The sequence below is a fragment of the Oryx dammah genome, unplaced genomic scaffold (genome assembly GCF_014754425.2).
Source record: "Oryx dammah isolate SB20612 unplaced genomic scaffold, SCBI_Odam_1.1 HiC_scaffold_14, whole genome shotgun sequence".
NCBI classification, from domain to species: Eukaryota; Metazoa; Chordata; class Mammalia; order Artiodactyla; family Bovidae; genus Oryx; species Oryx dammah.
In genome coordinates, this window is record NW_024070198.1 from 21,757,420 (window position 1) to 21,784,665 (window position 27,246).

Sequence of the window (27,246 nt, forward strand, 5' to 3'; positions counted from 1 at the left end):
GGGGCCATAGCAGCTTCACTGGATATTGTGGTCCTTTGGGGATTTTGGAGCTGGCATTCCAGGTCACCCCAGCCCCCAGTCTCATGACACTTTCCTCTTTGCTTCACACTTTACACTGTGGCACCTGGTAGCAAGTCATCAGCCATAATTTCATCTACTCTCCATAGTCAACACTTCGACTCTGTGACCCAGGCAAGATCCACCTTCCATATCTGTACTTCTCAAGCTTAAAGGGCAATTCTTGCCACACTCTTTCTCTCCATAACACACCTCTGCCCCCCAGTGCCTACAGTAGGAATCATAGCCTAGTAGGCCTGTGATAAACAGCTGAGGAATGAACAAGTTAGGGTCCTGCTCTCAGAGGGCTTACATTCTGGTTGGAGAAAGAGATTCAGTTATACACACAGGAACTCAGTTTGTGATAAGTTCTATGAAGGGAGGAAATCTAGTGATATGATGAAAAGTAATCACAGTAAGGAAGGTCTACTTCAGATGGAAGAAAAGTAATACAGTTAAGCAATGATAGTGATTTAGACTAAGGAACAGCAGTGGAGAGAGACGGTGAACCTTTGATGGTGGAATTGGTGATTTTTTTTTTTTTGGCTGTGCTGCATGGCTTGTGGAGATCTTAGTCCCCTAGAGATCCAGGGATTGAGCCTGGTCCTAACCACTAGACCGCCAGGGAATTCCCAGGATTGGTGATGAATTAAGGGAGAGTAGAGGGAGAGTTGGAGAAGGCAATGGCACCCCACTCTAGTACTCTTGCCTGGAAAATCCCATGGACGGCAGAGCCTGGAAGGCTGCCGTCCATGGGGTCGCTGAGGGTCCAACACGACTGAGCGACTTCACTTTCACTTTTCACTTTCATGCATTGGAGAAGGAAATGGCAACTCACTCTAGTGTTCTTCCCTGGAGAATCCCAGGGACGGGGGAGCCTGGTGGGCTGCTGTCTATGGGGTCACACAGAGTCAGACACGACTGAAGTGACTTAGCAGCAGCAGCAGCAGCAGAGGGAAAGTGTGGAAGAAGAAAAGAAGACTCCTAAATTTTGACCTGAGCATCTAGGTAGATGATGTCATTTATTGAGATGGGGAAGATTAGGAAGGTGTGAGTCAAAATTCCATTTTGAACATGTTAAGTATGACCATTATAGATCAACATGAATATGTCAAATAGGCAATTGAATATGTGGGTCTTGGAGCTCAGAGGAGAATTCTGGGGATAAAAACTTAGGAGTCTCCCTAATAGATAATGTTTAAAGCCATGGGATTGGATGTGTTATGGAAAAGAGGCTCCGGTCTGAGCTGTGGGGACCAATGTTTAATATTCCAAATGAGAAGGATGAGTTATCAAGGGAGGACTGAGAAGGGATGGCCAGAAAGGCAAAAGAAAAACAATAAAGAAGAATGTTTTGAGATGGAGCAGCTAACAACATTCAGAATCTAATCAGTGGCCAGAAAATAATGATCAGATCCCAACCTCCTGTCTTTTCTTTTTTCTTTTTCCCCCTGGTTCCCATTTGTCTGCCCTAGCTCTGGGGTACTTCTCAGTTCCTAGAAATTCTTGGCTTCAGACTTCAACTTCCCTTAAGCTTGAATGTACCCTAAAATATAGAGACCGTCTCCATATTTAAGACAATTATATACATACACTTACCATGCCCATTTATCCAAACCATACAGTTATTCATACAATTATGAAATACCTATTACTTGCCAGGCCCCAGGATAGGATGGTAAGGGGGGAAAAAACCTAGTCCAGGCACTCAAGGAGTCCTTAGGAGCTTACAATGTAACAAAAAAGACAAATAATCACTCAAATAAATACACCTGAATATACAGTTACAAACTGATAAGTGCCTGGAAGGAAAAGTATAGGGCAACATGACAGCCTGTCACAGTGTTACATTGTCTCGATTATACATGACATGCATAGCATCCATCTTTCACACACAAATTTTTACTGTGCTCCAAGGCCACCCGGGACAGAGATTTGGGGGACTGAGTCTAGTATCAACCCTCCTATAAACTCATCGGTTGATGTTGAGCAAGTCCTCTCTGCTCTTTGGGCCTGTTTCCTCTTCTGTACAATGGAAGACTGAGAGGTGGACTAGATTACAGGTTCTTAATTAGGGCCCATGGATGGGCTTCAGGGATACAAAAATATATGGAAAACTGTGCTATTTTTTTTTCCTCTAGACAGCAGGTCCACAAATTTAATTAGATCCTACAGAGGGGTTGTGACCCAAAGAAACCCAAGGACCTAAGGAGCAGACAGCTATGTGATGATGTGAGCAGCAAAAACAGATGACAAAATGAAGGACTCTGGAAGTAAGGTTTTGTTTCTTAGACACCATACCCCTCCCTTGATCTTGTCAATGTGTGCATGTACAATGTTGGAAGAGAAGGCCTGATCCCCCTTATATGGACTGTAAAGCTTAGTTACCACATAACACTGCCCTAGAGAAAGGATGGGAGGAACTTAGCATTGGCAGCCCCTCTCCAGGAGCAGAACAAATAAAGGTTCCTACCCCACACAGGAAGCTTCTATTACCCTTTGTGTCAACTGCTCCATGGTGACCTGTCCTTGGTCCACTTCATCTGCTCCCCCATCATTCTTGGCTAGAGTACAGACACAAATGTACATCTATACTAGCTGTAATGTTTACACAAAGGAACTTTCATTAGAACCTAAAGGGAATTCCCCTCTTAAAAGCATTTTGACATTGACTAAGATGTATTAATATGTAAATTAGAAATTATTGATTTGATTTGAAAGAATGTTTAGCCAAAAGACAGCTGGCTTGGCATAGTCTTTGGGACATCAATCATCTTTCTCTTCCTTGTCTCCTCCAAGGATGAGGGAGATTCAGGAGCCTCTCTAAGGTCCAGGAGGTTTCCAACGCTTCCAGAACATGTGACTTGATCTCCCGCCAAGGGTTGGCCATACTCTAGGAAAGGAGGCATTGTCTTTGGGATCTAAAAGGCTGTTTGAGTTAGGGGTTGTGAGTTTATGTGTGGGTTAGGAGGGACAAAAAGGCAGAGACAGCAACCTGTGCATAGCCATTGTGTTTTATTGGATCTGGTGATTTCTTATTTTACAAAAATTACAGAGGAACGAAAAATGCAAAGTAGTCAACAGTATTCTTATGGGGAAGGGGGCTCCTTGGGGGCCCTCCGCCTCAATTCACAGCTGACTGGTAAAGTGAACTAAATGGGACAAGCAGATATATTAAAGGGTAGCAGTGTGGCAGGGCTGCTGACAGTGAGGTGGGACCTGGATCCTATGGTCCCTGCCTTCAAGGTGTGCTCAGGGGCATATCTGGGTAGATTGACTAGAGCAAAAGGAAACTCTGAGGAGGCTATGAGGAGGCTATGTGGGGAAGCAGGAATAGAGCCTGGGTATATCAAAAATTCTCAAAAATGCCCCCACACTGGGTTCAAATGCTATGTCTGCCTCCTTCCTTCCTTTTTCTCCTAAGGCATCCACAGGGTGGTCCCTGACTTACACCATGCCTCCAGGTCTAGAGGAAATGGCAAATGAAAACTTAAGTTGTAGTCATCAGAGAAGGTAGGCTGAAACTTTGGCAGGTATCAGTCAAGACAGCTCCCACCCATCTTCCCCCTGCTGCCAACACCACTACCCAAACAGGAAGGAAGGAGAGGAAGAAATTCCAGGGATCTGCCAAAACCTGGATCCCAAGTTCTCCTGGGATACTGAGGAGTATATGGAAATTTTCTGGGGATATTTCCAAGGTTTTCTGAAGAGCCTGGAAACACATATTCTGATGGCTTGGGGTGGCAGACCTGTAGAGCTCAAAGCGATAGCCTGGTATGCTGTCATTGACAATCCCCAGGCCTTTCTGCTCTCTACCGCAATTGCCTCCTAGGGCCTACCCACTGGCTTAGGCCCAAGGTTACTCCCTCCACATTCTTGACTCCCTCCTACAGCACTGTCAAAGGCCCTAGCCTAAAAGGCCAGTCAGTGGCAAGGACAGAACAGCCTTTTTATAAGGGAATCTTAGGGGAAATGTTTATGAGATCAGGGATGGGGGAAGCACCATAGCAGGAGACATTTTGCCTAGTGTTGTGGTTTCTTAGTTGGGGGGTGGAAGGGGAAGGACCACTCAATTCCCATAACAGGGCAACCTCGGCACTGAGTTTCAGGCAGGAAGGGGGAGCTGTTGGGAGTTGAGAACACCCCCACAGATACACTCTGCCCACTCCCTACCCCCCTCAGCTCCAGCAGTATGGACCACCAAATCCCCAGGCTCTTGGGTTCCTATAGCCCCCAGGGTAGAGCTAGGATGAGGACAGACCTGGGAAGAGAAGGGTGAGGTCCACCTGGACTAGGGCTAGAGCATGGTCCCCCCAGGGCAACTGACCCCCTTTCCTGGGGAGCTAGATGACATTGTCAAAGAGTTGCATGGACCTCATGATGTTTTCGTCCTGTAGCCATGGTGGGAGAGGCAGATTGGAGAGAAAGAAAGAAAAAGAGCTTATCAGAGAAAGGGAGAAGAACACTGATTCAGAAATAGGGACGTTCAGAGACAGAGAGAGGCAGTGAAGAAGGAGACAATCAGAGAGGTGGGGAAGGGACAGGCCTCCCCAAGTTATGAAGGAAAAGGATTCAGAACTGGGGGTAGTTAGAGAGATGGTACTTTGCCCAAAGGAGCTTTCTCCTACATCATTGAATCAGGCCCTCAGTCCAGATCAGGGAAATGTAGAGGGCAGGGCCCTGTACCTTTTGACAAGACTCAATGAATTCCTCAATAGTCACCACGCCATCCTTGTTCCTGTCCATCTTCTGCAAAAAGGTAGTCAGGTAGAGAAAACAGGAGGGATGACAGAAGAGAGGCAGGCAGAACTCAGGTAAGTTCCTTGGTGGGACCTTGCCTCCTTCCTTTCACTCCAAAACCCAGCCTGCCCAGTCCCAGGCACCTGGAAAAAGCTCTCCACGTGCTCCCTTGGAGCCTCCTCCCGGAGTGCAGGATATGTGTACTTGCCCATCATGTCATAGATGGACTTCATGATATCAAGCATTTCCTGTTAGACCAAGAGAGAAGAGGATCCCTCCTCAGAGCCTCCAGCCTCCTAACTAGAAGGCCTGGGGCCTGGGGCAGACCTCAGCCCTTGCTGATGATGCATATGTGGGTCACAGTCCCCCTCTAGGGGCCCTGTGCCCGTCCCCATACACAAATAACCCCCCACCCCCAGCTCTTCAGTTGCCTCCCTACCTCCTTGGTAATACAGCCATCCTTGTTGAGATCATACAGGTTGAAGGCCCAGTTCAGCCTATCATCTGTGGTTCCCCGAAGAATCACGGACAAACCAGCCACAAAGTCCTAGGAAGGAGGCAGGGGAAAATGAGTCCTTAGGTACCTTCACTCAACTCTCTCTCTGGGTTTGGCCTGGCCCTGAAGTCCCAGGAAACATGCTTCCCTGGCCCACCTCCTCCAGCTCACCTCAAAACTGACTGAGCCATCATGGTTGGTGTCAAAGGCATTGAAGAGAAAAGTGGCGTATGTGCTCGAGTCTGTAGGATAAGTGTGGGTGAGCAAGCTTGGCTTCCAGACAGGAGCAGACTTCCTACCTCCTTACCTCTGTGGGGCTCTGCCAACCCCATTCACTTGGCATTTCCAACCCCTCCAGAACCTCTCCCCAAGGATTTGTCTCCTTACCTCCTTGAGGAAAGAACTGGGAGTAAATCTGCTTGAAGTTTTCCTCATTGACAATTCCACTGGGACATTCCTGTGGGTAGGATGGGGAGGGAAAGCAGACTTAAGGAAGAGAGGAAACGCTCTTCTACTCACCACCCGTCTGCTCACTCACATTCCCACCCCACCCTCGGTGGTCAGAGACTCCCAGAGAGGGGGGATGTCTTTGCGTCTCTTGGGGGCTCACCATGTAGCACTTCTACTGGAGGGAAGACTTCTCCCAAGCGCACAGATAAAAAGTACAGAGCAGACAGACCAGTCTACAGGCTCCCTTCTTAAACGGGCAGGCACCCCTATCTAGGAGCTGTCCCTTCCCCTCCCCATCGCTCTCACTCCCGGAAGCAAGAAAAGTCCTGCACAGACCCCGCCCCTCCCCAGTTAGACTGAGCTTTGCACTCACGTTTTTGAAACCCCGGTACAGGACCTGCAGCTCCTTGCGCGTGAATTTGGTTTGCTCCTGCAACTGCTCCAGACCCTCGGGCCGGTGACACACGGTGGACAATTCAAACTCATCCTCCACGCTGTCTGCGGGGCGGGGGTGGTTGGGCGGAGGGGGGGGGACAGCCGCGCCTCAGGCCTGTCCCCCATGACCCCTCTTCAAAATCACTTAACTATCCAACCCCCCCCCCCATCTCCGACGCAGGGGACCAGCCTGCCAGTTCCCCTGATCCAGAGCCAAGGACTTCAAGGCAAGGAAAGAAGACACCAAGTCAGCTTCGAAGTTAATCAGCGGGCCAGGCCTAGCCCCAGAGCCAGCGGTCTGAGTCAGCGCTGGCCCCTGGACCCTTGATCCCTGGTTGGAGGGGAAGGCCTCCAGTCCCATCTTCATCCCAGGACAGGAACAGGAAAACTGGGTTGGAGAAGGGGCTTCTGAGGGTGGGAACTCTGGGCCTTCCCTTACCAAACTCAGATCCTCCCAGTCTTACCCTAGTCCCTCCCAGACCCAGCCCTCCAGCCAAGCCCCGCCTATCCCAGCCATGCCGGAGCCATGCCCCGCCCAGCTCCAGCCAAGCCCCATCCATAGCCCAACTCCTGCCACACCCCTATGTGCCTTAGAGAAGGCCACCACCCCAGCCCCATCTCAGCCCCTCCCCCGTTCCCAACATCCAGTCCCCAGGCAGATGCCCCCAACCCAGGCTCCCAAAGTTCCCCGCACCCGCCCCCACCGGGAGAATAAGTCACCTGGGTCCAGCAGGCGGGGTCTGTGGGGGCGGAGGGAGGCTGGGGCGGCTAATGCTGAAGGGAGCGAACTGTCACCGAGAAAGCGGAAGACCCGGCCAACTGCACACATCTCGCCCCTCACACTCACAGCAAATCTCACAGAGCTGCTTGTTACAAAGCACACTCCACATCTCCTCGCGCACGCAAAGGCACGCATAACGAATGAGCAGACACACACAAATCGGACCTTACGCATATCACACCTATCCTTTTTCGGAATCTACCCCCATGTGAGACCCAGCAGAATCAAACACAATGACATTCTCAAGTAATGACTACAAACCGGGTCTTTATAGCTTGCAAAATGCAGTATGTATAATCCTGTGAGGTGGACAAGGCCCAAACGAGGAAACTGAGGCCTACAGACAAAGCGAGGTCACTCAACTGGGGACCAGGCTGGTCCTAGAAAACTCCCGTATCTTGGTATCTGAAGGAAGGTGGACTCGGCCCTTACACTTGTATCCGTCTAGTCAAGGCACTGGTGACCTACCTCTCAAAGTCCAAAACATGCTCAAGGACAGGAAGGGCGGCCAGACAACAACCCCATGCACAGACCCTCACAACCACCTGGTCCCACCTCTGCCACCGTGGCCACACACACAGAATCAGAGACACCTCAGACCTCAGCCAGTCACACTGACTACGCCCCCAAATCCAGATCCCGCCCATTTCCCAAACCCAGACGGCCCACAGACACTCAGGCCCCGCCTCCACGCTGACCACGCCCACACATTCCCTGGGTAATCACGCCCCCTCACACTTTGGTCAGCCAGCACCCAGCCCCTCTGCCAAGTTGGTCACGCCCACACGCGCTCTCACACTCCTTACACCCAGACACACACGGGCCCCACCCCCGGAAGCACAGGAGAGGCACTTGCTTTCACTGACTGAGGGCAGGGCTTGGGGCCCGCAGCATGGCAGCAGCTTGAGGAACCGCTGCTTCAGCGCTTTTTTAGTGGGCCCTGGAGGGTGGCCTGGGAAGAGAGAAGACCCCAGGAGGGAACATTAACCCCGCTGTCCCTCCATTCCCTGTACCCTCCCCATCATCACAAATCAACCCCGGCTGGGGGCGGGTGTTGGGGGAAGATGGGGTTGGACAGAGTAGCTGGGGCCGGTTAGGGGAGTCCAGTGGGTTTCAGAAGCACGGAAGGTCCACCAAGATGGCTGGGGCACCTTGTATAAAGGGACACAGCTGGGGACAGCAAGATGGCGGGGGCGGGGAGAAATGGCATATTGGCCTCAGTCTTTGTTGACCCAGTGTCCGTGGCTCCAGTGCTACATAGCTGGACCTCTGAGGATGACGTCCAACCCAAGGACACCTCTCTCTCACACACACATATACAGTGACAGGTGTGGATACATAGAACAATAAATTACAGAGTGATGGATGCCACACAGGGACAGCTTGATACCCAGTACCTCACTCAAACCCAGTGGCCTCCCAACACATGCACACACACACACACAGACGCAGACACACCTACTTTGACCTAGTACTTACTCTTTAATACAAACATACATAAATGTGACTGACCCAGGAAAAGCCAGACAGACATGTAGGCCATATAGGCCATCTTACACAGAGCATGATCGATCAAACCACACAAAGAACACACAATGACCCTGGGGCATCATGTCACAGTATGGTCATCATGCTCATATCATATTGTGACCTAGGTGCCCATGGCACCAGATATCTAAGCACCTTACCCTCAGAACCTACATTTGCCCTGGGCACACCCACCTTTCTTTCCTATAGTCCCTCATTTCAAGGCACCTAGAATCTTCATGCCAGCAGAATAGAGTTCTCAGCTAATTCATCCACCCTAAAATTGTGTCCCCTCCCAGTCCTGTCCAGTATGACTTACTCTTTGAAGGTGAAATGATAGCAAACTTTGAGGCAATGACAGACCTTGGAGATGAGTATTTTGTTGTCATGTAGGGCTATCCAGAATCCACAAATCACAGTTCTCCTCACTTCCCCTTACTTCCATACATATCCTGTGGCTCTAATTGTATCCCAGGAAGACCCTGCAAGTCCCTGTTGTCTGTCTCCTGGCTGCACCCACCTCCAGACTCCAGGGCCAGAGCTCACTGGACCTGGCACACTGAGTGAAGTTGGCTTCAGTCCATTCCTGGAGGGGCCCAACTTCCTTTAGTGGTAGGTTGACACCCCAGCTCCCTTACAGGCCCCACCTCCCAAGCCAGGCTCCGCCTTCAGGAAGATGCTCTGCTCCCAGGAGGGAATTGCTTGAAGTTGGCACCTCCTCTCTCTCCCATTTGTCCTCTCTCTCCCGGAGCTATGGAGTGGAGGGAGGAAGGCAGTGAGCTGGGTGGGTGATCGATGGCGGTTTGGCCCCTGGCCCAGGGCTCCATTAGCCCAGACTTTGGTTTCCCAAAGCCTATTGTGCCGGGGGCCTCCGGTGGTATAGTAGCCTCTGGACTGGGGGATGGCTCCTGCGCCTTTCCCAGCCTCCCCCTCTTCACACATGCCCCCATCTGGTCCCTTGCCTGCTTCAAGGACTCAGTCTCCTCTAGGCTCTTCTGAATTGGGGAAAGAAAGGGGGTGCCTTCAGCAGACAGGATGCCTGCGTTTCCTTGGATGTCCACCCCCTCTTGCACCAACAGTCTAAAGGGGATGGCATCTTTTCAGGACTGAATGAAACCCAATGCATCCAACACCAATCCCTGCACCTCACCCCACTCCAATAAATGCAGCAGTGGATGGAGGGTAGACTAAGACTTTTCTGCTCTTACTGAACCCTAAAGCAGGCACTTCATGAGCCTTCTTCTTGACCTCAACTCCCTTTACATCTTTTCAGTTCTCCCACGTGTCTACCCTGCAGTCATCTTATCATGGTTCTTGCCTGTTTTCCTGTCCATTATGGAACTGGGGAACAGCCATGCTATGAAGCTGCACAGTTCTTGGTATGAAAAATGAGAGGCTAAAAATCCCTGGAGAAAGCAGAACATGTTCCCCTCTCTACCTTCAGTATCACTCTTCCCACTTGACTTTGGGGTCAGATGGAGAACTGACTTCCCACCCACAATGTCTAGGCTCTGCAGCCCATTCTGCCCTCAGATTCTGAGAGGACCTAGGAGAGGCAGGGGGTCTTGGGAAGCAGGGTCCCTGATCTGATCCACCCTCACCCTCCTACCAGAGTTGATCTATGAATGTTCGAGTCACAGTATCCCCAACTCCTGTCCCTCCAGAACCCATCCCATCCTTTGCCTTGGGTATGGAGCTGGCATATCCTCAGGAACTCTGGGAATAGCCACACACACAACCAGATACCCTGAGAGACTCAACCACACTCTGTGCTCCTCAGGTATCTTTGCCATGTCATAAAGCTACACACACTGTCGCTCAGACACGCTCAATCACATCCCTGTCACATACACAGGTTCAAGGAGTCACACATTTTGTCCTTTCTTACACACATGAACACCCAGTCACACCACCCCCTGTATCTCTCACACACTGAGTCCACACATACTGTGACCCAAACCTGCAAGGATGGAGGTGTGGAGAGTCACACACATCTTCAGAGCCATTGTGGGTCTGTGACCCCAAAAGGGGACCACCCCCACAGAAGTCTGGTGTTATATCAGGATTCCCGGAACCTCCTTCCTCTATTCTGGATACCTCTGCCTGTCTCCAGACTTCTCATTCCTCCAGTTTCTCCTTATCCCCAGTCCCAGTACCCCATGCTGTACCCCTCACCACCTCCCTGCATCCTGGCCCTCTTTCCTCACCTCCCTCAGACGCCCAGTCCTCCAGATTCCCTCTCTTTCTCCCCAGATGCACCCCTTGAGTCCCCCTCTTTACCTCTCCATGATGTCCTACTCCCCCACTTTCTCTATTCCCCTCCCCCAGATGCCCCATCCCATCACTAACCTGCTTACCCCTGCAGCCCCCACCTTAGTCATAAAGTCCCCAACCCTGCAGGCACTGTCCCCCTAGCCAGCAGACCAGACATGCCCAGATACCTGCGTTACCTTCCAAGGAGACAGGCTCAAAGAGACCAAACTGCTCCAGGACCTTGACAAACAGGGCGAGGACCACAAGCACAGCGACCATCTCCAGCCCTTCCAGGTTCATGGTGGGCCTGGGGCATGGCCCCCAGGCTGAGGCTGGCCTGCCCTACTCACACTTCCTCCCCCTCGGCTCCCCAGACTGAGCAGGACCGCCTGCAGTCTCCCTTCCTGCTCCTTCCCCGGATCTCCTCCCTCTCCCCCCTCACCCCGCCTCCCCACAGCCTCCCAGCCACAGGCCTCCCAGCCACAGCCTCTTCCTCTTCGCAGGGACCACTTCAGCCTATAGACTGATATCTCCTCCGGAGCTTCTGGTGTGAAGGATATGGCCCAGGCCAGGCCAGAGGAGCAGCAGTAACTTGCCTCTGCCCCTGAGGACAGCTTCCCTCAGACACCCTGTGGCTATTCTGTGCCAAAGAAAGGGGCAGAAGGAAGACCTATGCTTAGAAGTCAGGGGCGGGCAGTGTGTGTGTATGTGTGTGTGTGTGTCAAAGACAGAAACTAGGAACTGTATGTGCATAAGAATGTTATGGGTGTCTGGGTGTCTTCATGTGTGTATATTCCTGTGTTTGTGTGCAGAGAAGTATACCTCTTATATATGTCTCTGTGTGTGTTTACACGATTGTGCACCTGTCTTAGGATGTGTGTGGTGTATATGGGTATGTAACCTGGGTGTCTGTGGTGTGTGTGAGTGTATTGGAGTATTTCTGAGTGTGTATAGTGTGTGAGGTATCTATATTTTAGCAGGGTTGTGACATGGGGGTCTGAAGATTGGTAATATGGATGTGTCCTCTCCTAATTAGTATCCTGCTCCTAATTAGTTAGGAGTATGGGTCTGCAGTGGTTGTGTAATTGTATCTGCATGAAGCTGTATGAAAGCATAAGGGAGGAAGGCAGTGACCTCTCCAGTCAGGAGGACACCACCTACATTGATCGAGGTTGCCATGGAGACTAAGAGGTGGGAAGCACTCTTCTTCCCCCTGGCCACAGACAGGGAAACTGAGGTCCAGGGGAGGGAGGATTAGCTCCAATAGCCTGGGCAGGGGAAAAAGGCTGCTTAGCCCTAACATGACCCTCTGGGGAGGGTCCACTCATTGAAGCTGATTTTAGGACCCAGAGAATCAACCTTGGGAGAGGAAGGGCTTCCCTGATAGCTCAATTGGTAAAGAATTCAGCTGCAATGCGGGGGACCTGGGTTCAATCCCTGGGTTGGGAAGATCGATCCCTGGGTTGGGAAGATCGGAAAAGGAAGGGTGTGCTCTTCCCTTCCTTCTGGCAGGGGCCTCACTCTGGGGCTGCCAAAGTCCTGCCTGCTCTTTGGGGATCTTCACAGAGCTGACAGGAGAAACCCAGGGCTAGAGGGAAACCTGAACCTACCAAGAGAGCCACCCGGCTCGGGGGCATTCCTGGAGCTCCTCCCCCATCTTCCACTCTCCCTCCAGCTGGTGGTGTGTGGTAGCAGGTGGAGAGAGGCTTGCTGAGCCAAGGAGCCAGAAGACACCAGCCTCTGGGCTACTGCCACATCTGGTGAGGGACTGAACACTCAGTATGTGGTAGATAATGTGCAGTGTGACATCATCACACTGAATTTACACAATAAGCCTGTGAATGAGGTACTGTTATGGGTGGGAAAACTAGGCAAAAGGAGTTTAAGCAAATCTCCAAGATCAGTTAAGTGTCAGATCTTCAATTTTCAGCCATCCTGACTGAGCCTGCACTTTACACTACACTACACTACAGTGGCTCCCTTCATAGACAGCTTGCCCACACAGGAGGCCCAGTTTAGGAGGATTAACCCCAGAAGGACCCTTCCCTCCCTACAGCTCTGAGATGACTGTGTGTCAGCCTCAAAGTGAACGTGGAGAGTAAAAAAGTTGGCTTAAAACTCAACATTCAGAAAACTAAGATCATAGCATCTGGTCATCACTTCATGGCAAATAGATGGGGAAACAATTGAAACAGTGACAGACTTTATTTTGGGGGGCTCCAAAATCAATGCAGATGGTGACTGCAGCCATGAAATTAAAAGACGTTTACTCCTTGGAAGAAAAGTTATGACCAACCTAGGCAGCATATTAAAAAGCAGAGACACTACTTTGCCAACAAAGGTCCATCTAGTCAAAGCTATGGTTTTTCCAGTAGTCATGTATGGATGTGAGAGTTGGACCATAAAGGCTTAGTGCTGAAGAACTGCTGCTTTTGAACTGTGGTGCTGGAGAAGACTCTTGAGAGTCTCTTGGACTGCAAGGAAACCAAGCCAGTCAATCCTAAAGGAAATCAGTCCTGAATATTCATTGGAAGGACTGATGCTGAAGCTGAAACTCCAATGCTTTGGCCACCTGATACAAAGAACTGACTCATTTGAAAAGACTCTGATGCTGGGAAAGATTGAAGGCGGGAGGAGAAGACAGAGGATGGCATCACTGACTTGATGGACATGAGTTTGAGTAAGCTCCGAGAGTCAGTGATGGACAGGGAAGCCTGGCATGCTGCAGTCCATGGGGTTGCAGAGCTGGACAGGACTGAGCGACTGAACTCAACTTGGGGATGGGTGCCAGTCCCTACTGCTTCATTTGAGGTTCACGGATCTGCAGTTCTACAAGGCCACCACTGGGGGTCAGACCTTCATCTCACACCATGTATCTTACCCCTTCCTTCTCCCAACATCCTTGGGAAGGTGTGGGAATGACTGGGCAAGAGCTTGCCCCTCCCCGCTCCTTCCTCCAGGAAGAAGTCAACTCAGGGACTGTTTTTGGTTTCTCATACCTTTGAAGGGTTTACAAATAAAATGAGCAAATATTCAGTATCTCCCTCTCACCATCCAAAATCCATATGTGGCGCTTTAACACCCTTCCCCTACTCTCATCAGCAGATCTCTTTTTTGAGCCAGCTTGGCCTCCTGACTGTGCCCCAAACACAGAGAACTCAGTGCTGTTTCTTACCTCTGCTCCTGCCAGTCCCTCTGCCTGGAATGCCCACCCTCTGCTCTCCTGTCCTACATTTTTACCTGTCCTTTAGGGACAGCTTCAATTCCCTTTTCTTCAGAACCTCTAGCCCTCAGCAGGCTCCTGCTAAGTCTAGTCAGTCGTGTCCGACTCTGTGCGACCCCATAGACGGCAGCCCACCAGGCTCCCCCGCCACTGGGATTCTCCAGGCAACAACACTGGAGTGGGTTGCCATTTCCTTCTCCAAGGCATGAAAGTGAAAAGTGAAAGTGAAGTCGCTCAGTCCTGTCCGACCCTCAGCGACCCCATGGACTGCAGCCTACCAGGCTCCTCCGTCCATGGGATTTTCCAGGCAACAGTACTAGAGTGGGATGCCATTGCCTTCTCCGCAGCAGGCTCCTAGCTACCTGAAATTCTACCACTCACTGTTGGACCCTCAAAACTCAGAACCTAAATCTGTAATGTTATTAGTGGGAACAGTAAAAGGAGGCAGCATAGCATGGTAGGAGATAGTGTGGGTGAGGGTGCCAGGCTCCTTGGGTTTAGATCTGCCACTTGCAATTAACTGGGCAAGTTCTTAATCTCTTTGTGCCTCAGTTTCCTACCAAATGAACTAATACATGGAAAGCTGTCAGAATAATTCCAAGCAGAGTAACTGTTTATAATTGTTTCCTGCTATTATTAATAACAGACATTCCCCTGCTTACATTTCTACAGCTCTTAACAATTTATAAAGCATTTCTACAAACATTGTTACTTCCATGGCTTCTCATGACAACCTCATGAAGTAGGCAGGTGAAAAGTATTGTGCCCATTTCACTGATGAGGTAAATGAGGCCCAGAGAAGTAAAGGAACTCACGCAAGGTCACCTAGCTAAGAAAAGATGTTGCAAATTTGAACTCAGGTCTTTCTGGATCAATCTTGTTTCCTCAATTAGATTCTCAGCTCCTAGAGGGCAAAGATATTAAAAATATTGGACCTATACAAATTGAATGCCAGGCTCTGAGCCAGTGCAACAAAGGTGAACTGAACAGGGTTCTGGCTTCCTGAGCAGGGAGAGACAGCCATTGACAGAACTATAAGGCAACTATTCATTCAAAAAATATTTGTTGTGTGTCCACTAGGAACTATTCAAGAACCAGCCATGAAATGAGCTCTAACTGGGAGCCCAGGAAAAACTTGGAAAGGGTATTTTTTGAGCTAGTTCTTTGAGGATGGCTGAAAGATCAGCAGTCTGCCTTACCAAAGGGCCCAGCATTTACTGAGCATGCTTTATATTTTTGATACTCTGCACATGTTATCTCATTTAGTTCTCATAACAGACCTATTAGTAGTCTATTATTACAGTTGACATGGTCAGATAGAGTAGAACTATACCCATTTTGCAGATGAAGGAACTGAAGCTCAAAGAGAAGTGACTTTCCCATGATAATACAGATGATAAAAGACCGACCAAGACTTGAACCAGAACCAGTGATCTGCCAGCTCCTTCAGTCTGTCTCTCCAATGTATATGGGGGTTAAGGAATCCTGAGTGACTGCAGCTTAGTTCGTATTACGGGAGCTATGAGTGATAAGACCAAAAAGGGGGCGAATTCCATGAAGCCTTTGATGCCAAGCCAGACTATTTGAATTGAAAGAGGCAGCATAGCAGCATCTCCTTCCTCTCTGCTGCTGATTCACAGATGGACAGATGGACAACCATTCAGCCAGTTGCCCTTTCCATGGACCTTCCTCTTCCCTCTAACCCTTACCCTCACCCTTCAGAGACCCATGTCCTAAATCACCCATGCCTCTGGTGGCAGGATCTAGTAGAAATGAAAGAGCAAGTTGCTTTCCAGTCTCAAGGCTTTGAGCCTTGTGAGAAACTTGCCCAGGTCTGCCCTCCCCAGGTATCCCTCTTCACTTGGCTGTTCATCCAGAGGAGTGAAGTCTTAATGGAAGCTCTTCTGGCAGAGTGAGGGCTGAAGGGAAATTATCTTGAAGCATTAGGTGAACTCTTCCTGCTGCTGCTGCTAAGTCGCTTCAGTTGTGTCCGATTCTGTGTGACCCAACAGATGGCAGCCCACCAGGTTCCCCCGTCCCTGGGATTCTCCAGGCAAGAACACTGGAGTGGGTTGCCATTTCCTTCTCCAATGCATGAAAGTGAAAAGTGAAAGTGAAGTCACTCAGTCGTGTCTGACTCTTAGTGATCCCATGGACTGCAGCCTACCAGGTTCCTCTGTCCATGGGATTTTCCAGGCAAGAGTACTGGAGTGGGTTGCCATTGCCTTCTCCGGAACTCTTCCTTAGGTCCCTCAAATCTCACCACAGAAATACCCCTATCACTGAGTCATTTACTTTATGAAGTTTAAATCCAGAGAAACACTGCTTTCTGAAGGGGGTCCATACTAGGTAACCAGACCACGTTCCTATCTGCCCTTGCTCCCTTTAGTGAAGGACCCAGCCAGTGAAGACCCTTCTTTCAGCCCTCAGGCCCACTCCATCCCCAGCCAGGCTAGGACACAGCAGCCCCCAGCTGCATCAGGTGATTAATGACCTCCCTAGGCCTTGGGGCTATTTTAGGGCCTGGAAGTCATGCCTGCTATGATTGAGAGCTTGCTCTCCCTGGCTCCAGCCATCTGTCACTTGAGACAGGCCCAAGCAGGGGCTCGGAGGACACATGCTCCCCAAGAGACATCCAAGTATGACTCTGGCTCAGCCCCATGGCCCCTCCTTCTGGGAGCACATGGTAAGGAGAGGCCTGCTTTTACTCCAGGGGCTCAAGGGGATACTGTGGCAAGAGCCAGCAAACTACAGACCCCAGAATGCCATGGGCTAGGTTGTTTTGGTGGATGCTGGGTGTTTTGGGCCCTACCCAAGCAGCTCTAAGGAAACCCACAGTGTGCATAATCTCAGCAGTGCCTTTATATGATACCCACAATCCACATGCCATATTAATTCCACAAATCCCACACCAAGGTACAACCTTGTAAAGTCTACACAACTAACTTACTGTGACTCAGGAACCCTTAACTCAACTCTAAAGCACAGACTTCCAGTATGCGCAGTCTTAGTGTCACAGAATCCCAGGGATATGTAACCCCAGGGATGCATGGCCCCAGTGATCACAACCCCAGTGATGTACAAACCCCCTTAATTCAGACTCCCAGAGATAGACAAAACAGTGACATGCAATTCTTATGTCTATCCATGCCATCATGCATAAACTCACTAGCTGAGTTCATGTTGGTCCAGTCCTACTTCAGAATTTTTTTTTTTTCCCTGCACACTGCCCCTAGTCATCTTAAGATCCCATTAAACTAAGCAGTTCAGTAAAGGGTTTTGCCTTTTCCCCGCCTGCTGCAAGCTTCCTCCTTTTATCCCTATCCCCCTCCTTTTGTCTCCCACATCCACCTGCTTGAGGTCCCCACCTCTGCTCTCATTGAGAAGCCTTGCCCCCTCCTCCACCATTGTGAGGAACCGTGATGCCTCTTGTCCTTTCCCCTTTGAAGACTACTATGTCCCCCACTTTCATTTTAAGGGACCCTATCCCAAGCTCTACTTCTGTTGGAGTGTTGTCCTTTAAACTCCTTTCTTTGAGGGATCTTGCCCCTTCCATCTCTGCGAGGGACCCTTTTTCTCCCCATCTCTGTAAGGCTCCTATTTTACTTCTTCGCTTACTTTTTCAGGGATCCAGCCCCTTCCTCCCTTCCTCATACCTGGCGACAGTGACCCAGTCACCAGCTGGTAGAGGGATCGCGCTGCCTGCCCCAGCGGGCTCCGGCACCTGCGGGGGCATCTGTTCATGGTCCTGCCGAGAGCACAGTGGCCAAGCTCCGCCCCCAAGGCTCGGGGCGTTCTGATCTCCGCCCCCAAGGAGTGGGCCCAGTGCGGGCGGCGCGGGAGGGCCGAACCCACAAGGACCGGAGTCTCAGGCAGTAGAGTCGTGTTCCGCTTCCTGTCCTTTCCAGGTCATAAGAGGGGAACTCACCCTGGCCCCCATCGTCTGAAGCACCCGCTCCCGAAGTTCTCAGACTGAGGAGGGACGGGAAAGGGGCAGCACGGACTCTCCCTCAGAGCCTTCTCTGGGAACATTTTCTGAATTTCCGGTGGGGAAGTGAGCACCCATGGTTTTTGAAAAAGGATCCGGAGAGAGAAAAGATCTTTTATTGCCGCGTCGCCCCCTCCTCTTCCCATTTTTGACAGAGAAAGGAAGGGTTAGAGGACTTAGTTGTCATGGCAACTCCCCACACTTCCATACTTCCTGAACCAATGGGTGCGGGAGTAGGAGGGAAGAGGAGAAAATGACCAGTGTATTGGGGTGGCAGAGGGATGGCAGGGACGTGCCCCTACTATCTCTGGCTTCTGACTCTGAATGTCTGGCACAGAACTGTTCTGTGTCGCTATGTCTTGGTTCAGCGGGTTCACACTCTCCCATCATATGCTGATTGTCAGCTAAACGCATCAAGGAAAAGGCCCCCTACTCAAAGTCCTGGCCCTGAGCCCTTTCCTAGACTCACCCCTATCTGGTTATAACCAAAGTAAACCCTTCCAGGGCCCACTAAAACCACTAACACCATCTAACAGAGCTTACGGGGATCCCACTCCTCCGACTAGGATTCCATATTTTTTGGCTGAAAATCCTACATTTAGGAGGTGAGAGTCACCTCTGAACTTCGTGGAATCAAATCTGGCCACATCCCCATCTGGAATCAGCTCTGCAAGCAAGGTTTCACTAAGACCACACGGGGGCGCCCCAATCTCGGAACAATATTTATGGCCATACAGAAGCGACTCTGAAGATCTCAGACCGGGACCGAGTTCAGGCCTTGGCCAGCCAGGTCCCAACTCTCCCATCTTCTTCAGTTCTTTCCTTGATTCCAGCTTAGACAGAACGACTGTTGATTACTGCCTTTTCTCACCTCGTCGCACTGCCAAACGGTCCTGACGGGCTGGGAAGACTGGAGGGGATGAATGTGAGGCGAGGCTCAGACTGGTTTCTCCTCAAATCTCTTTCAGATTTGTTTTGAGCCTCAGGTGGGAGTAAGGAACGCGGCTGGGGCAACCCAGGATGCCCTGAGGTATGATTTTAGCACCCCCTCTTCCCTGTCAGCCTGATAGGCTTGGATGGCTGAAATCGAAGAACACGCCCAGGTTCGATCCAAGGAATCCCGCCTGCACAAGAACATTGGAAACCTGAATAGCAGTGCTGCACTTCGGCTTTTCACGTGCTTCAGCACCGCGGACAACGACTTCCCCTCAGGCTTCAGCTCAAGTGTCTCCAGACACCCAACGCATTAATACTGGCTTCCCAACGCCATTTGTCTCCTGCTGAAGATAAGCCCTCCTTCGAAAGGAGAGCTCCTGGTAGTCTTTATTCCCACTTTCCAAGTCGTGTGGATGCTGACGTGGAACACAATTCTTTGATGCTTGTCAACTTTTGAAATTTCCATTTCCCTTGGGAGACAGGGAAGTAGAAAGTAGTATTTCCCATTTTACAGATGAGCGAGTGAGGCCCAGAGAGCAAAAGTCAAACAGAGCTGGCATTCACATTTCCATTCCTTCATCTCCCAGTACAAGGGCTTCCCCACTTCTACCTAATCTCTGATTCAAACAGCCAAGTGGGGACGGGATGATTCCACTGAAAGTGAAAGTCCCTCAGTCCTGTCGGACTCTTTGCGACCCCATGGACTCTACAGTCCATGGAATTCTCCAGGCCAGAATACTGGAGTGGGTAGCCTTTTCCCTCTCCAGGGAATCATCCCAACCCAGGGAGCGAACCCAGGTCTCCCTCATCGCAGGTGGATTCTTTACCAGCTGAGCCACAAGGGAAGCCTAAGAATACTGGAGTGGGTAGCCTATCCCTGCTTCAGCACATCTTCCCAACCCAGGGATCGAACCCAGGTCTCCTGCACTGCAGTCAGATTCTTTACCAACTGAGCTACCAGGGAAGCCCAAGTGAAGCAGAGGATCAGTTAAAGCAGGAAGCAAACACTGACTGATGTGGTGCTAAGGGCTCTGGGGCCTTGCTACTGAGAACAGAGTTCAAAGCAGAGCTTGTCAGCTGGACCTTGGGAATCCACCGGGGTCTGAAGCTCATTTAGGTCACATCTGAAGCCTGCCTGAGTGGAAGGGCTCCCTCTGCTGGGAGTCTGGGCTTAGGGACTAGAACCTCTCCGGGGTGCGTGAGTCACACCTAGTCCTCTAGGCATCCCCAAGTCTTAACCTCACTCAAGACAGGTATGGATCTTGGCCTCCCTTCACCTTCTCAGCTTGTCTTCAGACACAGGGGAGACAGTCTCCCTCCTCCTGTTCTCTGTTGGAGTTCTTGGGTTGGCTGCACAATGAGACAGAAACACACACACACATGGAAATGTACACAAGGTGACACAGTCACCCACACAAACACATGGATCTGCCTACCAAACCCAGGAATATGCACAGGCACAGATGTACTGGTCTCACATATCTCCCCAGTGTGGGAGAGAGAGGATGCCTGGGCAGCAAAGTGGTTTGGAAGATACTTATAAGAAGAGGCCACATGGCACTTCCCAGGCCTAGAGCTTCTATCTCTGGGTCTGGAGGGGAAGCAAGAGGGTGTGTTTTCCTCCAGGTTTGGGTGAAGTTTTGGGAGGGCTGTTGGGGGCTGAAGGAGCTTCAGTTTTTAAGAATGATCTCTAAATACTTTGGGTGGGGGCACTGACCCAGCATTAACCAAAGCCTCCCCACAGGAGCTGGGTGTCACTCCTGGAAGCCAGGCTGGGTAGATGGATGCAAGTCCCTCCTCGGGTCCACTGGGCTGTTTGTGGAAAACATGGAGAAGCAGTGGTGTGCACTAAGGACCCCTTTTTGCACCAAGAAGCCAGAGAGGCAGCAAGGGTCACAATCTGTCACAGACACAGAGCCCCACTGCAGACATCACCACATGAAGTACACAATCAGTATCAAACACCAATGTAACCAGTCTCACAGTCACAAAACACAACACAGCCCACTTTAACACATGCTTGTCCCAGGAGGTTCACAGTCACAAAGTCTTACAAACAGGCATACCACCATAAAGTGAAAACCTGACACATACTGGTAGTCACATGGCATCTCATATAGAATCACACACTCAAAGCAGAGTTGCACACAGAACAGAGATACATGGTCAAAACAACTTCATCAGTACAATCTGGGTCCTACACAACCTCACTGAAACATCTGACAGGATCATACAATTGCACAGTCACACGCAATCACAGTAACTCTGGCTGTCACCAAGCCCAGGGCACATGGCAACCAGCTGTGGGAGGCACACACACACATATATACACAGACACACACAGAATGACAGGAGCTCACACATATAACACCTCCCACTCTAGACCCCCTCCTAGCCTTGTGTAACACATTCCCACACCTGCTGCCTCTGCCCACCTGCTCTCCCTTGAATCCCCATCCCCCGTGGGACCCAAGGTTTTGAACCTCAGTGTCCTGTTGCCCAGAATTGCTGGGAGGGTACCTGGTAATGGGTCAGAGTGTGGGTATGGGCCTGGCAGGGGTCACAGGAGCTTAAGGGTTAGGGGAGACGCAATCTACCCTCCTCCGCCCCCGACCCCAAGCCACCAACTCACCCGTGAGCTGGTCATAGGATCCGTCCAGGTCTCGTGAATCGGACAAACTCTCCTTACGGCTCTGGCCCCGCATGGCCCCCGGCGCCCCTCTCCCGTCCCCACCTGGGCCGTGGGAGGGGGCGCCGGGTGGCCGGGATAGGGAGCTCACACGGCGCCCCCTGGCGGCGTAGTGCGCTCTCGGGGGTTGGGGTACGGAGAGTCCGGGCTGGGGCGAGGAGCCAGGGGATCTCCGGTGTCTAGGGCCCACCTCGGGGGGCAGGAGCGGCAGGCTCGGGCAGTAGGGGAGCGCAGAGCCGAGGCAGAGCGGAGAAGAGCGCGGAGCCGGAGCCGAGCCGCCTCTCTTCCCGCCCCCTCCTCGCGGCTGTCACCGCCACCTCCCCCCTTTGGCGCTGCCGGGATTGGTTCCCCCTACCCCCGCCCCCTCCTCTTTGCAGCTCGGAGGAGGCACCCGGTGAAAGGGTGAGCAGAGAAGTGCGGGGAAGGAGACCAGCTCTCTGGCAACACTACCCCCTAAACCTGAACCCCCGGGTCTTGGGGGTGGAGGAGGGTGCAGGGCCAGAAAGGCCCCACTGTGAGGATTCCCCGGCCGATTCTCAGCACTCCTGCTCCTACCCTCAGCACTGGCCAGCCCCTATTTTCTCTGTGGTTTTCTGCCGATGTGTGAGTCTCTGTGGGCCCCACCACTGCCCAGCCCGCTTGAAAGGGGAATGAATGGGAATGTAAAGGTCAGCCAGCCTTTAAGGCAGGCTCATCTCAGGCCAGTGGACTATAGTTTTCTCTCATAAGGACCCCTACCCTCAACCCACTGCAGAACCCGGTCTCTGGGCCCTACTTGCTCTCAGGGTGCCTTCTTCCATGATCTAATGACCTCTGCTAGCCAACTGGGAAGAAAAAGAAAATAAAGACTGAACCAGGTCAGTTTCTCAAGACTTTCTTGCTCTTTTGTTCCTTTTTTCTCTTTTAACTTTCCTGCCCTGCTCTATTCCATCACCTGCCCTGTCCTAGATTCCCTCTGATTTCCAGAGGATCTGGGAAATAATTAAGGGGTCTGAGGATGCAGGCAAAGGTGGCGAGAAATGTCCTTGTTATGAGGCTCCTTCCCTTAGATTAGCTCCTTTTCTGAAGCAAGGGGCAGGCATAGGGCTGGGCTATCTCCAGCTCCCAGTAATGGCGAGTGACTGGCTGAGCCTACTTGTCTGACCTTTCCCACAATGCTTCCTGGACTCCAACCCCATGAACCCCCCAAATGCCATGAGAATTAGTGGGAGGCAATGTCTGATGTGTCTTCATGGTATGGTGGCAGTGTCCCAGGTAATCCTGCCTACCCAATTGCTTCCCCAGAGAAGTAACCTGCTGAGCCAGAAAGCTTCAGCTGAAGTGACCCCAGCACATTTAATCTTTTCAATTGGATTAATTTCCAAGCACTTGATTCAATTAACCCAGCAGGAATTGTGGTGAGAGTTCCGGCATGAGAAAGGGACAAGTAGCTGAAGGAAGGATTATTTTGGGAGCAATGCCCAACTCCTGGCTTCCCCCTGGCTCTGGAGGGTCTGCCACAGACCTGGTACAGACATGGGTGCAGGGACAGGGCATGGGCAGTTCCTTTGGGGGTTAAATTCCAGGAAAAGATGGGACTATTATGTGGAGTTCTGAGCATAGGCATATTTAAGTGGGCCAAGAGATGGGTCCTTAAAATGGAGGGCAAGAAGTGCTCTGTTTATTGCCCCATACCCTGGATCTGCCTTTATTCACTTCACAGGGAAGCCTGAAAGGAATCCAGAAGCAGCCCAAATAGGCTGGTTCACCTCTTTAACACCACATGTGGAGGTAGAGGGATTCTCTTCCTCCTTCCACTCAAAAGGCAAGGGAGGCTACAACTTCTGAACTGAACTGGCTTCCACTAAGACTAGGAGACAGGAACAGAGCCTATAAGGGGCTCCCTAGCCAGATGACACCAGCACCTGGGAGATTACCTTAACTCTGTCATTGAGGAAGGAGTTCTGAGTAACAGAGATTAAGGAGAAGTAGAAAAGACACTAGAAAGTCTGTCCCATACAAATCAATTTTTAATAACTTCAACTTGCCACCATCTTCCAGGTCCTGCTCCTCTGAGGTTCATCAATGTGGAAAATACTAAATGCCCCAGGCTGAACTATCCATCTAGTCATCAGAGATGACCCAGCCCCTGATATCTTAAGAATCTACAATTATACATGGCAGGATGATGTGGATTCTCTGGAACTTGCTCAGTGTTGGAGATGGAACTCTGGTTCCCAGGAAGGGCAAGTATCCCAAAGACACCTGAAGTGGAAGAGTAGCCTGGGAGGTCCCAGACCTGCTCTCCCAGCTGGATTCTGGCGTTTACTTCCAGATTCTTCCTATGCTGCTTGCTCCCTACCACCCTGACGGCTTTAAAAAGTGCTTTAGAAAGGGAGGGTCTCAGAGGAGCAGCTACTTCAAAGGCAGCTGTGGGGCAGGGAAAGCCTACAGCAGTAGTCCCATGGAGGCTGTCCAGAGGAGGAAACACAGGCCAGCTTTCCAAAGGTCGGCCTCTCCATGATGCTCACCTGGCTTGTTCCAGAGCCTGGCCCTGGCAAGCTCTCTCCCTTGCAGGCACCAGACCACCGCAGGAACAGATTCCTCCCCAGAGGAAATTCTCAGGCAGGCTGGATGTAAACAACAGCCGGGTAAGGGGGTGGAACACGTGGAGGGGAGCTCAGTAGAAGCAAGAGACGCTCCCAGAGGAGGGGGTGGCTAAGGAGGTGGGGAAACTGCTGGAAAGGGAACCAGCAAAGTAGGCACCTGAGGGCTTCAAAAAACCTGTCAATGTTTATTTCACACACATACCCTAAAGACAGTTTAAACCAGATTGAAAATGAAAAGCTAAGATTGTGACCCTGTAGTGCTGAAGAGTCAATGGACTGGAAGGCAGGAATCAAATGCAGAAAGTGGTGGCCAGACAGCAGAGGAGTCAGCTCTGGATTCAGAAAACAGAAAGAAGGTACCCCATAACTACCCCGCCCAAGGCCTGAGCTAAGGGTCCTAATGACTAGACAAAGTGCCGGTGGGGCATGGGACACAGATTTCAGGTCCGGCTCAGCCCTGAGCTCAAAGGAAGCAGAACTGGCTCTACTTACATCTGAGAGTTAGTCTGTTTTCAGAAGCCTAGGTGAGCCACTGACCCCATGGATGTGGGCATCACCCTGAGGCTTGTCCAACAGCTCCTGACAGTTAGTAGCCATAACTTGTAATCTCAATTGGAAATATGAGGGGTTGTACAGAAAGCCCACCCCAGAAATCCCCACATTTCTGGAGGTGTCTCCCTGTGCCCACCCATCTCTTCCCCAAATAAGATTATCTCTGCTTGCCCATCCTGGCCCCTGCTGTCCAAGCTCCACTGAAGCGCAGCCTCCACTGATAGAACTTGTGTCTGTGTTTTTCTCCAACCTTGGGAACAGGCCCTTGCCCCTGGCCCGCCCTCCAGCCCAGAAGCCTCATGGGTAAGAGCAGTCAGTGGCTGCTTAGGTATGCATGGCAGCTTCAGGAGATAGTAGAGAATTCCTTGAGCAGGACTTCCTGGCTGAGTGTGTGGAAGGCCAGGTTCCTCCGGACGTTGGTGCTAATGGATCGAACCTGGGAAAAGGAGAGGAGAGGTGGGAGGGCACAGGCAGAGAAAAAACAGGAGAAAGTCCATTACAAATAGTAGAGGCAGTGCCTGAAGCACAAAGCCAAGATGCAGTGCTAGAAATTTCTCTCTCAGGAAATGAACTCTTAGCATCTATCATCCCTGCAGGTAAATGAGCGAACAGTTCTGATGGCAGGAAGAAAAGAGAGGCTGAGAGAAAGAATTCGAGTGGATGTTGAGAAGAGCATCTGAGCACCTGATGAGGCAGAGACAAGCAGAGACAGCAAAGGAGTGCCAAGGTCAAGCCTCTGGCCTTGCCTTGGCCAGGCTGAGGGGGACTGGTCCGGTCAGTGGTGTAATGGAGAAGGAGAAACTGAGGCCAGAGAACTACTGCTCTGGAGCTCCCTCTCTATGGGCGTTTTTCACATCTCCTCAACCTCCTTCTGTATATATCTCCTTTTCTGGTTGGAAAGGACATTTGGAGATGCAGCCCTTGTCTGGCACGGATGGCAGGAGTACAACCCAAAGAGGCCAACAGCCAGGAACAGGTCACACAGCCAGCAAGTCCCAGCTGTGGGAGCAGGACCTAGATTTCTTAGCTCCTAGGCCAGCACTCTCCATACCCCAAAGATGCCTGGCCACTCTAGAGGAAAGTCTGGTTGTATTCTCACCACGTTCTCTCTACTGATGGCTTTCTACCCAGAGACTGAAAACCTTTCAGGAAGTCCTGTCTGTGTCAGCAGGGGAAAGGAGTTGGAGGGCCGAACTCCCTACTCTGAGTGGGTTCTAAGAGTAATCAGCAGATGGATTCATTCATTGGAAATAGATGTGAACACTGACCTAGAGACAAAGCTGGGGAGGAAGGAGACAAAGAACATGTATCTGTCTTAGGCCCCAAAGCCCAGGGAGCTTTTCTTCCATCTCTGCTGTGCTATGGGAAACATAATGAAGTCATCAGGGAGGGAGCAGAGGAAAGGCCAGCATGGCAAACAGCAGGCAGCCCAAGTTCATTAGCTCCAAACCTAACCAGACTCTCTGAGCTCCCCTATGCCAGTGGTACAGCTATGTGAAGACACAAGTAAGGTGCAGACTAGTGCCCCAAAGCCTCAAGACAGCTTTTGATGTTTCTCCTCCTCAGTCCTCTTCATCTCTCAGTAACTTAATCTCTTAAGACCTGACCCCTATATCAACTTGAAGACTTGCTGACCACCCCATGAAAGTATTGTATTCTGCTATCTCCTTACACTAGTGGCTTCCCTGCTCCCCACTATCTCAGCTCAGAGTATATATGCCTTACCCTGGGGAAGGCCCAAATCCCAGGAATAGCATGTTGGAATCAGAGCTGGGCTGGGTTTAGCACAAGACGTACGATCTAAAGTCTAGCACCTTCATCACGGACTAGGCATGGGTAAGTAAAAAGCTGGGCTGATGCAAATTCTGCCCTGGCAATGGGAGGTCTGAGGACATGGGAAGTAGGTACAGAGGCCTGTGTGCCCAGGTCTCAGACCCCAGACCAGGGTATACAGGGAGACTGGGCTTTTCCTGAGGGCAACTTCTAAGTGCAGAGCAGGAAAGGGACCACTAACAGGGTAGTCCAGTTCTGTGGAGATGTCAACCGGGAGGTGGACGGGGAGACAGAACAGTGTTCACTGGCTTCAGATGGCCAACGGAGGAGCTGCAGGAAGCTGAGTAACTGGAGAGTGGGAACGCCAGTAGGGAGTGAAGACTGGAGAACTAGATTGGAAGGGCACTCAGACCAGGAACCAGTTAGGAATTTAGGAAAGTGGTTACATAAGGAGGAGAAGAATCAATTACTCTCATTAGTTGCTCTGAGGACAGGCAGGATAAGGGGTAATGAGCCAGAGCTGCCACTGGGAATGCACATCAAACTTCAGGCCTAGCTGAAGCTGCACAGGGCTATCTTCATGGCTGCAGAGTAGGGGTGGGCACTGCTGCCTCAGGCTTCTCACCCTTCCCAGCCTGGCACCAGTACCCTGGTGAGTATCTTCGCCTCTCACCACCTGTTCCTTCCTGGACTGCTGTGGGACAGAAGTGGCAAACCCAATCTAATCAGGCCCCTCCAATCTTATTTCATCAGCCTGT

General features: G+C 51.1%; 2 protein-coding genes across 10 annotated transcripts in view; both read right to left on the reverse strand.

Moving 5' to 3' along the window:
* Positions 1-3,053: 3,053 nt before the first annotated feature.
* KCNIP2 (potassium voltage-gated channel interacting protein 2) lies at positions 3,054-23,469 on the reverse strand. 7 transcript variants are annotated; one of them, XM_040254246.1, is made up of 10 exons: positions 21,519-21,827; positions 7,816-7,911; positions 6,899-6,997; positions 6,117-6,241; positions 5,681-5,750; positions 5,465-5,535; positions 5,237-5,344; positions 4,941-5,045; positions 4,744-4,806; positions 3,054-4,448 (listed from the first exon to the last, which is right to left on the reverse strand). In XM_040254246.1, the coding sequence occupies exons 1-10, from the start codon at positions 21,589-21,591 to the stop codon at positions 4,401-4,403; spliced, it is 858 nt and encodes a 285-aa protein (XP_040110180.1). In that variant the 5' UTR covers positions 21,592-21,827; the 3' UTR covers positions 3,054-4,400. The 7 variants fall into 7 exon arrangements, 6 of the variants coding, with proteins under 6 accessions (XP_040110180.1, XP_040110178.1, XP_040110177.1 ...); XM_040254244.1 differs by lacking the exons at positions 6,899-6,997; positions 7,816-7,911 and adding an exon at positions 17,619-20,545 and having other exon boundaries at positions 20,585-23,469; XR_005723492.1 differs by lacking the exons at positions 6,899-6,997; positions 7,816-7,911 and adding an exon at positions 17,619-20,545 and having other exon boundaries at positions 4,744-5,045; positions 20,585-23,469.
* Positions 23,470-23,568: 99 nt separating this feature from the next.
* The window catches only part of ARMH3 (armadillo like helical domain containing 3), a 176,740-nt gene continuing 173,062 nt past the window's right edge, over positions 23,569-27,246 (reverse strand). For all 3 annotated transcript variants that reach the window (XM_040254239.1, XM_040254240.1, XM_040254241.1), the window contains one exon: positions 23,569-25,151. In XM_040254239.1, coding sequence (XP_040110173.1) covers positions 25,059-25,151 — 93 coding nt within the window. In that variant the 3' untranslated portion in view covers positions 23,569-25,058. The remainder of the gene's footprint in view (positions 25,152-27,246) is intronic.